Source organism: Nuphar pumila, chromosome 13, assembly GCF_984573655.1.
Source record: "Nuphar pumila chromosome 13, dmNupPumi1.hap1.1, whole genome shotgun sequence".
NCBI lineage: Eukaryota > Viridiplantae > Streptophyta > Magnoliopsida > Nymphaeales > Nymphaeaceae > Nuphar > Nuphar pumila.
In genome coordinates, this window is record NC_143261.1 from 49,564,994 (window position 1) to 49,578,460 (window position 13,467).

The following is a 13,467-nucleotide window of genomic DNA, read 5'->3' on the forward strand; positions in this document are numbered from 1 at the left end:
CAAAATTCAATTTCGAATTCGATTCAATATTCAAATTCAACCTTGAAATTTCCAGATTCATCTTCTGATTTTCAAAATTCAAAGTTTAAATTCAAATTTATTCTTTATTTTTTCCAAAATCTTCAAAATTCTATCTAAAGATTGAGTCTTGATTCTCAATTCAAAATCCAAGTTTTGAGATTGATTCTGAATCTCAAAATTTGATTTTCTTTAAAGTTTAAAGCCCACTTTTAAATTCAAAACTGGATTTTCATAATCCAGATCCATCTTCAAAAGTCCCATTTGGATTTTCAAATTCAATTCTAGATTTAGAATCTGGTTCCACTTTGGATTCAAATTTCCAATCTCTATCTTGGATTACATACTTCGGATCCAATTCCATTTAGGATCCTAGGTTTCAGATTCAACTCCATTTTCGGATTCCAGACTTCGGATCCAATTCCATTTAGGATTCAGAATTCAACTTCATTTTGGATTCCAGATTTTGGACCCAATTCTATATAGGATTTCAGATCCTGGATTCAATTCTATCTCGGATTCCAGACTTCAGATCCAAATTCCATTTTCATATTTCAGATCCAAATCCATCTAACATTCCAGAGGTTAGAAAGGAAAAAGAGGAGGAAAAGAGAGAAGGAACACCAAGAGGAAAAATTTTGCGATGATCACACACATTTAATTACTTTTCATTTTTATTAAAGCAATAAAGGTGTGCTTTATGTGGAATACAACGTATTTTATCCTGTTCCTTGAGTTCGACCTGAATCTCACCCTAGTGTGAGCTAATTTTTATTATTTGGTGTCTGGTTTACACATTTTAAATTTTATCAAAAATATCTTCAAAAATCTATTTCATAAAAATTTACACCAAATTTTTGGCATTGTTGTCGGGGAACAACAATTGAAAAACTAGTATTCACTTTATTGCCTCTTGTTTGTTCACGTGTTATGTAGGACTGCTAGTTTACTTTTCTGTAATTTTTTTAGGGTTGTTTAGTTTACTTTCCTGCACTTTTATCTAGGACTGCTTAGTTTGTTTATGTTCATTATTTAGGATTGTTAGGACCGCATTGCTTGTTACCCATAGAGCCATCTTACAATTCTTGCTCGACTCACCTACTAGGGTACCCATTTCATAGGCGTCATGCATCTAGTTTAATTTTTTACAAGATAACTATTTGAGTGCAAGTGTGTGATTATGTGTACTTCTTTCTATTTTATTTTCCTACTTTCATGGTTTGGTTTGATCATGCTTGCGTGCTATAAGTAGGTAGAAAACCAACTCTAGGATGATTGCTACATCGGTCTCTACCTAAGGTGTTTGCAAGGGCGACTTTCGCAAGACCCTGAGCTTGTTTTACCTGTACGTACATCATTAGGAGAGCCCGCAGATCCGGCCATGTGGTTGAAGATCATCAAATCACTTGTCCTTTAAGGAAATATTTCATCCCAAATGAATATACTCTCGCCTTCTGCATCGTGAGACCTGATGTAGTTGCAAATCAGTTTGAGATTTAAGCCAGTGTCATTCAGATGCTTGGAGCAAATGCAAAAAGAGTTTCTTAAAAAATATTTTTTTATTGGCAAAATGAATTAATATCGAAAGGCAATAACCAATTTCCTTCAAATAGAAAAAAAAACAATTTCACGAGACCTGTAATATGTTGAAAGACCTACTCAGGAAGTGCCCTCACCACCAAGTGCCTAAATGGTAGTTGGTGTAGTACTTTTATGATGGTCTAACTAAAAAAGACAGGCAAATGGTCGATTCATGGTGTGGGGGCACGTTTATGCTAAAAACGAGGATGAGACATGGGCCGTGTTTAAAACATTGAGTGAAAACTCAATGCATCATGACACAACCTTGAGAGTTGATAGGGCTCCATCTGCAGTCGTGAGACCAAAGAAAGGGAGGACATAAAAGGTAGAGGCCTCCCTAGAGTTGCATCAGAAAGTTGACATACTGACCCAAAAATTGGATCAACTTTTTTTGAGCTCTACCCCAACTCAGCAAGGGTGCGCGTTGTGTGTTAGCCCAGCACACCAAGTCTTGGACTGTCCAGCGGCGCAATATTACCCTGAATTTGTTCCAAAATAAGTTCAGGCGGCGCAAGGTTTTGCTAAGCCTCCGAACAACCCTTTCTCGCAGACTTACAACCCAAGATGGCGAAACCATCCAAACTTTTCATGGAGAAATCCATAAGGCCCATCCTCCTTTTCTTCCCAGACTCAGGGTAGATGGGGTAACTTTCAGCAAAGTTACCAATGCATTACCTTTCCACAGACTCCACCTCAATATAGCCATCCTTCTTCCCAAGAATCCACTTCTAGCCAATCCTTTCAAGAGAAGCTCATCAAGACCTTTTCTGACATAAAGGTCAACCTCAACTCCCATATGCAGTCAATAGCAAAGCTAAAGATTTAAATGGGACAGTTAGCCGAGGCGTTGAGCAGGCGCAGTGAGGGGAGTCTACCGAGTCAATCCATTATCAACCCGAGGGTACGAAACCCATGCACCACGGCCTGCATTTGACAAAGTCTCATCAAGAGCAGGCTAAGGCCGTTATGACCCTTCAGAGTGTGAAAGAGTTTCACCCACTTAGGGAGATGACTGAGAGAACCAATGACCAACCCATAGACTAGTCGAGTCCCCTCACTAGGCCCAAGGATAGTGACCAGGGCAAACAACCTGAATCATCCATTTCCTACATTTCTAGAGCCCCTTTCACCTAGGCCTTAGAAAAGTCCAAACCGTTTGGCAAGTAGGGAGTTAAGATGAACGAGATGCTTGAGTTATTCAATCAAGTACATATAAACCTCTCATTGCTTGGTGTGATTTAGCAGGTCCTCGCTTATGCGAAGTTCCTCAAAGAGCTTTGCACCCAAAAGCAAAAGTCAAGGTCCAGTGTTTCTAAGTGTGTATACTTGACTGAACATATGAGTTTAATGCTTTTGCACTGGACCCCACTCAAGCTCAAGGATCCCATGACACCAATTATTTCTTGCATCATAGGAAACATCACTATTGAGTGTGCTTTGTTCGATCTTGAGACAAGTGTCAACATCTTGTCAGGTTTCTTCTATGACACATTTAGGCTTTAAGATATGAAGCCTACACCCATGACCCTGTAGCTTGCAGATAGATCTGTTAAGGTCTCACGAAGGATCCTTGAAGACATCTTGGTTAAGGTGGAGGACTTTTTCTTTCATGTTGACTTCATCATTTTAGAAATGGAAGGCGTGGATCATGTCCGACAGATGCCCATCATTTTGGGTTGCCCTTTACTGGTGACAACGAATGCTTGCATAAACTGTCACACTGTAGCCATGGACGTGTCCTTTGACAACAGAAAGATGAGATTAAACATTTTTAATGCCGACATGGGGCCTACAGGCAAGGATGCTTGCTTCCAAGTAGACATTGCCCAAGAGGTGGAAGTAGAGTTGTTATGAATGTCGAGTGCTCCCCCTCGGGATTCGGATGATGCATTGCTTAGAGAGTATGAGTTTGAGATGGATGATGTGATGGTGGTCTTACTAGGCGAGAGACGATTGACCTGGACTTTAGAGCCCCTCCCGAACCTTCAGAGTTACCTTTCAAACCCTCAGTGGAGTGTCTGACAGTACTTGAGTTGAAGCCTTTATCGACCACACTCAAGTATGCCTTTCTAGGTGACCGACAAACACTCTTTGTCATCATTGCATCAGATCTGACGAGTGATCAAGAGCATAAATTGATCCAGATCCTGCAAGTGCATAAGACAACAATAGAGTGGTCCGTTGAGGATTTAAAGGGGATCAACCATTCCTTTTGCATGTATAGGATTATCATGGATGAGGGTGCCAAAGCCTCCAGAGAAATGCAAAGGAGGATAAATCTAAATATGAAGGAGGTGGTTAAGAAGGAAGTGGTGAAGTGGTTGGATGCAGAGATTATCTATCTCATATCTAATAGCCAGTGAGTGAGCCCTACACAGGTTGTCCATAAGAAATCAAGGCTCACAGTGACAATCAATAAGAAAGGAGAGAGTATCCCTATGAGAACCACCACAGGGTGACGAGTTTGCATTGATTATAGGAGGTTGAACAATGCAATAAGGAAGGACTACTTTTTGTTGTCGTTTATTGACCAGATCTTGGAGCGACTCACATGCCAAAGTTATTTAAGCTTCTTGGATGGATATTCAAGATATAACCAAGTGGCCGTTCACCTAGAGGATCAGAAGAAGACCACCTTTACATGTCCGTATGGCACCTTCACATTTCAACATATGTTGTTTGGGCTATGCAATGCCTCGACCACTTTTTAAAGGTGCATGATGGCCATATTCTCGGATATGGTAGATGACGTCCCCAAGATATTCATGGACGACTTCTCGGTCTATAGCTCATCTTTCGAGGATTGTCTCTAAAAGTTGACCCAAGTGTTGAAACGGTATATGGAGATAAACTTAGTGCTCAGTTGGAAAAAGAGTCACTTTATGGTGAAACATGGTATAGTGTTGGGCCACATCATGTCCTAGAGAGATATTGAGGTAGACCGAGCGATGGTGAAGACCATTGCAAAACTTACTCCACCTACCTCAGTACCCCAGATCCGATCATTTCTAGGGCATGGTGGATTCTATTATAAATTTATCAAAGATTTTAGCAAAATCTCCCGACCATTATGTGCCTTACTTTTTAAGGAGATGCCTTTTCATTTTGATTCTAATTGCATGCAGGCTTTCCTTATGCTTAAGAAAGCCTTGATTTTAGCCCTAATTTTGCAGTCTCTCGATTGAGCACTCTCCTTTAAAATAATGTGTGACGTATTAGATTATGCGGTCTGAGCCATTCTCAGACAACGGATTGACAAAAAACCTTATGTGATTTATTACGCTAGTAGGACCCTCTCTGACACTCAATTGAATTATACCACCACAGAAAAGGAACTACTAATAGTAGTATTTGCATTAAAAAAGTTTTGGTCATACTTATTGGGCTCCAAGGTGGTCATCTACTCGAATCATGCCACTTTGCAGTATTTGATGAGTAAGAAGGACACCAAACTGCAACTCATCCGATGGATTTTGCTACTACAAGAGTTCAGTCTCGTGATTCGAGACAAGAATGTCAGTGAAAATATAGTAGCAGATCATCTATCGAGACTGACAGTGAAGCCATCTCTTCAGCTGAGGCCAATTAATGACTCTTTTCTGAATGAGCATATCTTAAATGTTCAGCATCTCTCTTGGTTTGCCAACATTGTGAATTATCTGGTGACCAGAAAGCTCCCTGCGCATTGAAGCATGACTGAAAGAGATTGATTTATAGCGCAGGCGAAGCATTACTTCTGGGAGGATCCAAAACCTTTTTAATTGGGGGCAGACCAGGTTATTTGGAGGTATGTGCCTGAGGAAGCGGTCCACTCCATCTTGACTTTTTGCCATTCCTTGGCATATATGGGTCCTTTTTCCAGCAGAAAGACCACAACGAAGGTCTTACAGTCTGGATTTTGGTAGCATATGTTGCATAAGGACTCACATGAGTATTGTCGTAGATGTCTGTGTTGCCAACAGACGGAGAACATGTCCAAGAGGGACATGATTCCCCTGATCCTTATTTTGATTATCAAAATCTTTAAGGTGCGGGGGATCAATTTTATGGGTCCATGTTCACCTTCGTATGGTTTTATGTACATTCTTGTTGGAGTGGATTATGTTTCCAAGTGGGTAGAGGCAATGGCCACCAAAACCAATGATCATAAGGTAGTATTTAGTTTCATTAAGCACACTATCTTTAGTCGGTTTGATATGCTACGAGCCATTATCAGTGATGGAGGAAAGCACTTCAAGAATGTGCAGGTTGCTTCTCTTCTGAAGAAGTATTCTGTACAACACATGATGGCCACCCCTTACCACCCACAAACTAGCAGTCAAGTTGAGGTCTCCAACAGGAAGGTCAAGAGGATCTTAGAGAAGATGGTAAGTCCAGACCGTAAGGACTGGTCCCGGCATTTAGATGATGCTTTATGGGTATATATGACTGCTTACAAGACTCATATTGGCATGTCTCTGTACCTCCTGATTTTTTGGAAAGACATGCCATCTCCCTGTTAAATTGGAGCACAGGGCCTATTGGGCGATCAAAGCGTTCAATTTCGATTTAGCCCAAGTTGACAAGGAGCACAGATTACAATTGAGTGAGCTGGAAGAGCTGAAAGAGCTCCACAACGAGGCATACGATAATGCCAAAATTTATAAAACATGAACCAAAGCCTTCCATGACAAGCTTATCCTTAGAAAGGAATTCGTGTTTGGACAAAAAGTTTGGTTGTTCAATGCGAGGTTGCAGCTCTTTCCAGGGAAGCTTAGGTCTCAATGGGATAGCCTGTTTGTGGTTCACATAGTATTTCCACATGGTGCAGTTACTTTATTGAACCCCAAAATGGGTGGGCTTTTCAAAGTTAATGGGCAAAGGATGAAGCCCTACATTTCGGATCTTGGAAAGGAACACGACATTGAGTCCATCAATCTCATTGATTGCGAGGGCTAGCAGTTTCTGAAGTCTGGTTAAAGACTTAAAACTTATTGCTGCATGAGAGGCAACTCATGATAGATATAATGATTTTTGTTTATTTTTGTTTTGCTTTAGGTAGCATTAGGATTAAATAATGCATATATTATGATTTGATATGATTAATGGTCTATGAGTTTTCTATCAAGTATAGGACATTGAGGAGCTTTGTGTGCACATGGCCTTACAGAATAAAGCATTTTCTCAAGGGAGCTCCAAAAGAAATATCAGGTTGTATCTCTCCTTTTTTCCTTTTTCTTGTGTTCTTTGCGTGCACTTACGCATTCATGTAGTTTCATTTAAGCATGGGGGAGTGCCACTGAGGACAATGACATTCAAGCATGGGGGGAAGGTATAATGCATACCTAAAAAAATTTCTGTCCATGTATGAATATTATTAAAACTCATAAAAATTAGGCATTTTAAAGCAAAATTTTAGCAATATATGATTCTTTTTTTATTTCTTTGACATTTTGAGATGAATTTTCAAGCTCCATGTAAAAAAAAAATTCGAAATGGATTTAGATGGATAGGTTATTTATGTGGTTTTTAAAGAAAATATTTGTTTATAATTGTTAGATTCTACTTTGATTTATACAGATGAAGATGCATTAAATTTTTGAAAATGAGCAATGTTAGCAAGAAAAGAAAAGAAATAGCATACAAGTAGTACTTTGATGTTTTTAGTTGTATTGCCCTTAATAGCGAGGTTGAGTCACAAGTTAAAGTGCCTGCACTCATGTGAATAAAATCTTTAGTAGCTCGGTTCAGACACGAGTTGAAGTGTTTGTACTCATGCGAATAAGGTAGCTAAGAATATTAAAACTTCTTATCTAACCGACACATGAGGCCTTTTGGAGTCAAACAATTAAGCCTGAAGGGTATTCTACACTTGGTGCCCTAAATCCATCTAGTTCGGGAGACACTGGCCCAAAGCTCGCTATATGGATCCATTAAAAAGCTCGGTCAGTGGAGATATTGCAAATGACAGAAAGAAAAACTATAAGTACCTATGAAAATTTAGGATGAAGTGACTCGAGTGATTAAGTTGAAGGGACACTCCGTGTCTAATACCCTAAATTCTTTTGTCCTAGGAGTCACTAGCCTAAAGTTCATTACATGGGTCATTAAATCCAAAAATTAGCATAGTTCTCAGTGAAAGAAAATTGGAATAAAAATAGAATAAAAGAGCTTAAAAAAAATTTTGCTTAAAAAATTTTGCAAAACTGTACAAAAGCATTTGTGTAATGATAGTAGATGATGACATGAGTAGGCAAGTTGCTCTAAAATAAAGCATATATAATATTAAATTCTAAAGAAATAGATAGATTTTTTTCCTACTATGGAGGTGTTGCTGATTCAAAAAAAATGAAAAGGAATGTGATTGCATGAAATATATTTATTGAAAATAGCTTTTAATTGCCTAATGATTTTTAAAATTGTATAATTATGCATGATAAAGATGTTTGTGGGTATCATCACTGGAAACCCTCATGAGAGCTTACTCATCCACTAGGGTAACCCAGGGGTTTAAAGAGCTTGTTGCATGCGCTAAATGAAATCGTGATTTCTATGAAAGTGAGTTGGGCATTGTATATTAATTTTGCATTTTTATTTTTGTTTAGCATGTAGCTTTATTTTCTTTTAGTTTAGGAGTAGTGTTTGCTTGAGGACTAATAAACAACAAGAATGGGGGAATTTGATAATGGATGAAAATGCATTCATAATTATCATTAAATTCATGCATTTGTGTATCTTATAATGCGATAATGCCTATGTTGTTTTAGGTGTCATGAAGCCACGATTCAAATTTCATTCAGTTCAGAGTTAAAATGACCAAAGTATGGTTGTTTTATAATTTTGGAGCAAACTTCGAGGTGAATCGGGTCCTGTTCTGGTCTGAATAGCAGTTGGTGGATATTGAATTGGATCCTCATGTGATCCACACCCCAATCCACCAAGATCCAATTGGAAAATATCCAAAAACCCCTCTCATTTGGTGCCAAACCCCTTTTTTTGTAAAATATAATAAGTTTATGCAATATTTTGAAATAACTTTTATGCTTTAGACTAATTTTGTAATTTTTGTTAAAACCTAGAAAACCACTATAAAAGCTCATGCATGAATGAGTTCTGACCTTTATTTACAACGGCCTCTCTCTCTCTCCCTTTTGATCCCCTTTCTCTCTCTTCCACACCACTCTTTCTCCTTCTTCCTCTCTTTTTGATTTTTTTCTTCTTCTTCGTCATTTCTTCCTCTTCTTCTTTTTCTTCTTCTTTTTCTTCTCCTTCTTTTCTATTTCTTTATTTTTCAGAATCAGCATGGGATCTGCTTTAGGAGGTTGCTGCATGTTGCACGAGACAATGATTCATTCTCTTCTCAACCCAAGCCATTGAGAAATGCCAGATATGCAATCTGGTATTTCTTTCTTCCCCTTTCACAATTGCATATTTCATTTTTGTTTTTCTATTTTTAATTAGCATCATTTTTTATGGTGTAGATTAGATTAGATTCGATTTCAATAATTAATTTGCATTAGATCTGTGTTTTCTTATATTTATTTTTTTGAAAAAAAAATCAAAATGATCGATTGACGGTTTGGATCGACCATCCTTCAATCCTAACCACTGATTGGTTTTAGATCTGCATTTTCTTCTATGTAATTTTTTTATTTAATTAATTAATTTATTTTGCTGATTAATTAGAATTTCTGTAATTTTATTAGATTTGTATTTTTTCCATTTTTTATTATTATTAAAAACAAAAAAAAAATAGTATAGATCTATGGCTCGGATTGGCCATCGCACGAACCGAGTCATCATCTAGACTTAGATAATTTTGCCTTATTTTAACTTTTTGGTTTAATTTCTTTAGTTAATTTTTTCTGATCAATTAGGATTTGAATTTATTTAGTATTTGGATTAGTGATTAATCTTAATTAATTTTTTTTAGAAAATGTTAATTAAAATAGTGATTTAGTTTAGCAAAGCCATTAGTTAATTTTCTGTGTTGTCATTATGATTTTCTTGTTTTTGTTTTAAGTGTATTTGGAGCTTCCGGATTCTGAATTTGAATTCATAAATTGGGTCAGATTGATAAACAAATCTATTTGCATTCTACAAATTTTGGTCAGGTTATGATTCTGATTGATGGACTTTTGCATTGAAATACGAGAAGCTTTCCAAAATGCATGTTTGTCTGCAATTTTCTAAAAATTTTCTGTTATTTTAATTGTTTTGAGAGTTTTACACAAATTTTTTTAATTCTGTAAATTGTGTTAGATTCTTGATCATGTCAAAAACATTCTTGCAAATTTTCAGCTAGAATTGACATAGTTTAATAGACTATTCTACCGATTTACAAAAACCTGTCTTGATAGGTGACCGTGAAATTGAGTAGGACAAACTTCATAAATTGTGCTTTGTTTGACTTTCATTTTATGAACCCCGTATGTCGTGTCGTATCGTATCTTGGAACAACTTTGTTTTAGATCAGATCCCTTTGATTCCCTTGGGATTCATGTCTAAAAATTGCAATGTTCTTAATTGTTTATTTATTTATTTCTGCGATTTTCATGAACTAACCTAGTAGTACAAAGTGTGGTTTATTTCGTGTCTTGTGTTTATGTTTGCAAGTGGCTGCCATGGGCGGAAGACACAACACTTAATTGGATAAACAAGATTTATATGCAAGGATTCAGATTCCAATGCACAAGTAGCGGTGGCTTTTTGTTTTCTTTGTTTTTATTTTTATTCGTAGTTAATTAAGGCCTTAGGCCATATTTAGGGTTGTATTTAATTTATTTTATGATCGCAACTTTGTAATAGGTTTTTATGCATTTTTGTGTTGCACATTTAATTACTTTTCATTTTTATTAAGGCAATAAAGGTGTGCTTTGTATGGAATACAACATATTTCATCATGTTCCCTGAGATCGACCTAGATTTCACCCTAGTGTGAGCCAATTTTTATTATTTGGTGGCTGGTTTACACATTTTAAATTTTATCAAAAATATCTTCAAAAATCTATTTCATAAAAACTTACACCAGTTACTTAAGGCATTCAAACTGCGAAAGGGTTGAGAGTGTGGAACCGCTGGCAATTTTGAGCGTAATAGCGACATCTTCACCCCCGCTGCATTTCTACATCCATGCATACAATATCCTACATTGGTATCAGAGCGGGTTCGACAGATCCCTGACGACGTTGAAAGTAGCTTGTGGATGCGAGCATATTGACAAAAGAATCGAACACTGGTGACAACAACAACTCATTTTTAGAAAAAAGCACATAAAAAATCAAAAATAAAAAACAAGAGGTCAGTTATATTTTCGAATTTAGCCAAATCAGTGAACCAAGCATTCCTGTTTTGCATAAACTCGAAAAAAATAGGAACGACCCTCTTCTATTTTTTTGTTTTTTCTGGGTAGAGAAAAATAAAGGGGGAAGAGGAAGAGGGTTTGACTCCCTCTCTCCTCTCTCTCTACTGAGGGGGCTCGACCCGCCGAAAAATACCTACAAAAGTGTCGGTTGAAGCCGTTAAAATAGGAAAAAGAGAAAAACAAAAATGAGAAAAAAAATATAGGCACAGAACTCTATCAGATTTGTAGTTGGAGTTGCTGTTGGGCAGCCATTGCCAGGCACAGGATGGCCGGATTTTGTTTTCAGCCCTCAAAACCCTCACCAGCGGAGGTCTCATTCTTTGAGGTCGTGCGGCGACCGCTGGTCACCTTATCTGGTGTGACGTGTTGCCATCAGACTGGTCGTCGGGTGTGGTGTGTTGTCGCTAGGCTGGCTGGCGTGTTTCGCCTGCAGTGGTAAACAAAAGAAAAATAAAAAAAATGGAAGAAGGGGGAACAGGGTACCTTGCCTATGCGTCGTCGAATAAGCTGGAGGAGGTTGCCGGAATATCGGTCGCTAAAAAATCTAACACTACTCCAGCGCCGCTCCAGCTGCTATTTTCTCTCTCTCAAAGAACAAAAAGGAAAAAAAAGGAAAAGAAGCCTAATCGGGTTTCCCTTTTGTTTTTAAGCATATGCCTTTTCTAATAAAAAAAAAACAATTTAAAACTAAAATTTCTGAAAAAGGTTTCTGTTAATTTATTTTTTCTGAAAAACAGAAAACCAGTACACCAACTTTTCTGAAATTATAGAAAAGTGGTTCCTTTCTTTTCTGTTAAACTCAAAAAATTTCATATACATATATAGTTTGCTGAATAATTATGGAGAGGCTACTAATCTTTTCTGAAATTATAGAAAGAGGGTTGTATCTTTCTGTTTAACTAAGAAAATTTTCTTCTTGAGGTTTCTGTTTTTGTTTTTGCTTAGAAAGGCTTCTGTCTTTCTAGAAATTACAAAAAAGATTATATTTTCTGATAAACTCAAAAATTTCAGAAAGTGTTCTGTTTTATTGAATTTTTACAGAACAGGGCCTTTGATCTTTTCTAATATTATAGAAAGAGAGTCAGAACTTTTTGTTTAACTTAAAAAGTTGTAGAAACAAGTTTCTGTGATTTTTGTCTACACAAAACCTCTTATTTTATTTTCTAAAATTACAGAAAGGTGGTTCTAAGTTTCTGAAAACCACCTACCCCTTATTTTTATCAAAAAATGCTTAATATTTAGCAATTTTTATGATTTTTTTGCATACCTAAAGACCATATTGTATGCTAAACCAGTTTAGAAAGATCAAAACTAGTTACATTTACAAATATTAGTTGGAATAAACTTTATTAATTTTAATATTTGTTTATAATTAGGAATATGACAAATCGAATAGTCATGGCTGAGTTATCCAAAATCAAAAAACTCAATAGAACAAATTTTGGAATGTGGAAAAGGAAGATGAAATATCTATTAACACATGATAAGACTCTATACATATTGAATAATGTAAAATCTTCACTAACTGATAAATCGAGTGTAGAAGAGAAAAAAACTTATAATGAGTTTATCAAAGATGATCAACTTGCTCGAGCAACTCTTCTAACATTTATGCAAGATGACCTCATCCGAGTGTTTAAAGACTTTGACACTACAAAGAGAATGATAGAAGAAGTCAGAAAAAAATATTCATGTAGGATGAAAGAGTCAGACAACGTGGTTGATCATGTGAATCAAATACTGGTAATAGCTAAGGATTTAGCCATAGCTGGAAATGATATTCCTGAGTGAATATAAATCTCAACCATACTAAACAACCTTCCTCCAACTTAGAAGATGGTGTTAATTGCCATGAGATTAAACTAGAAAAGTTTTACTCTAACTAAGCTCCCTCTGCAATTAGCCATTGAGCAAGAGCACATGTCAAAAGACCAGAAGGGAGAAGTTATGAATACCCAAGAATCCTTCCCGACAACCTCTTACAAGTTCAAGTCTAAAGGCACATTCTTCAAGAAATTTAAGAAGAATAAGTTCAATCAGAAGGGTATACTGCAAACCAAAAACTCCAAGACAACAACCAGAGGAGAATGTTTTTTTTTTGCAAAAAAAGTTGGGCATTTTAAGAATAATTGTCTAAATAGAACCAAGAAAGAAAATATAGGAAAACAAGTAAGTGGAGGACAAGAATTAATATACACTGTCTTTGAATCATTGATCGTAGATACTGATCTCACAGGGTGGTGGATTGATTAAGGTATAATGCAACATGTGCCTAAGACAAATGAAGGACTTGTAGAGATGAAGGAGTTGAAGCCTGAAGATCATAAAGTGTATATGAGAAATAACACCTATAGTGATGTGGTTGAAATATGGACCTACATGCTTCAGGTAGAAGGGACTACTTACCTACTAATAAATGTACTTTATGTACCTTACACGAGAAGAAATATTTTAGTAGTGGGAGATTTTACTAAAAAGGGCTTTAAAATTCGCTTCCGGGGTGACAAGGTCACTATTGGGAAAGA

General features: G+C 36.7%; 1 protein-coding gene across 1 annotated transcript; it reads left to right on the forward strand.

Moving 5' to 3' along the window:
• The first annotated feature begins 5,723 nt into the window (after positions 1-5,723).
• Positions 5,724-6,537, forward strand: LOC149818325 (uncharacterized). Its single transcript, XM_089986199.1, has 3 exons — positions 5,724-5,966; positions 6,082-6,219; positions 6,337-6,537. Exons 1-3 carry the CDS (start codon positions 5,724-5,726, stop codon positions 6,535-6,537), a joined length of 582 nt encoding a protein of 193 aa, XP_089842325.1.
• Positions 6,538-13,467: the final 6,930 nt, after the last annotated feature.

Excerpts from the sequence above, each read along its gene's own strand:
- LOC149818325 (XM_089986199.1), top strand. The coding sequence starts at position 5,724 with ATGGCCACCAAAACCAATGATCATAAGGTAGTATTTAGTTTCATTAAG. Across the intron at positions 5,967-6,081 it reads AGAGGATCTTAGAGAAGATG|ACATGCCATCTCCCTGTTAA; the intron begins GTAAGTCCAGAC and ends TTTTTTGGAAAG. Across the intron at positions 6,220-6,336 it reads TGAAAGAGCTCCACAACGAG|CTCTTTCCAGGGAAGCTTAG; the intron begins GCATACGATAAT and ends GCGAGGTTGCAG.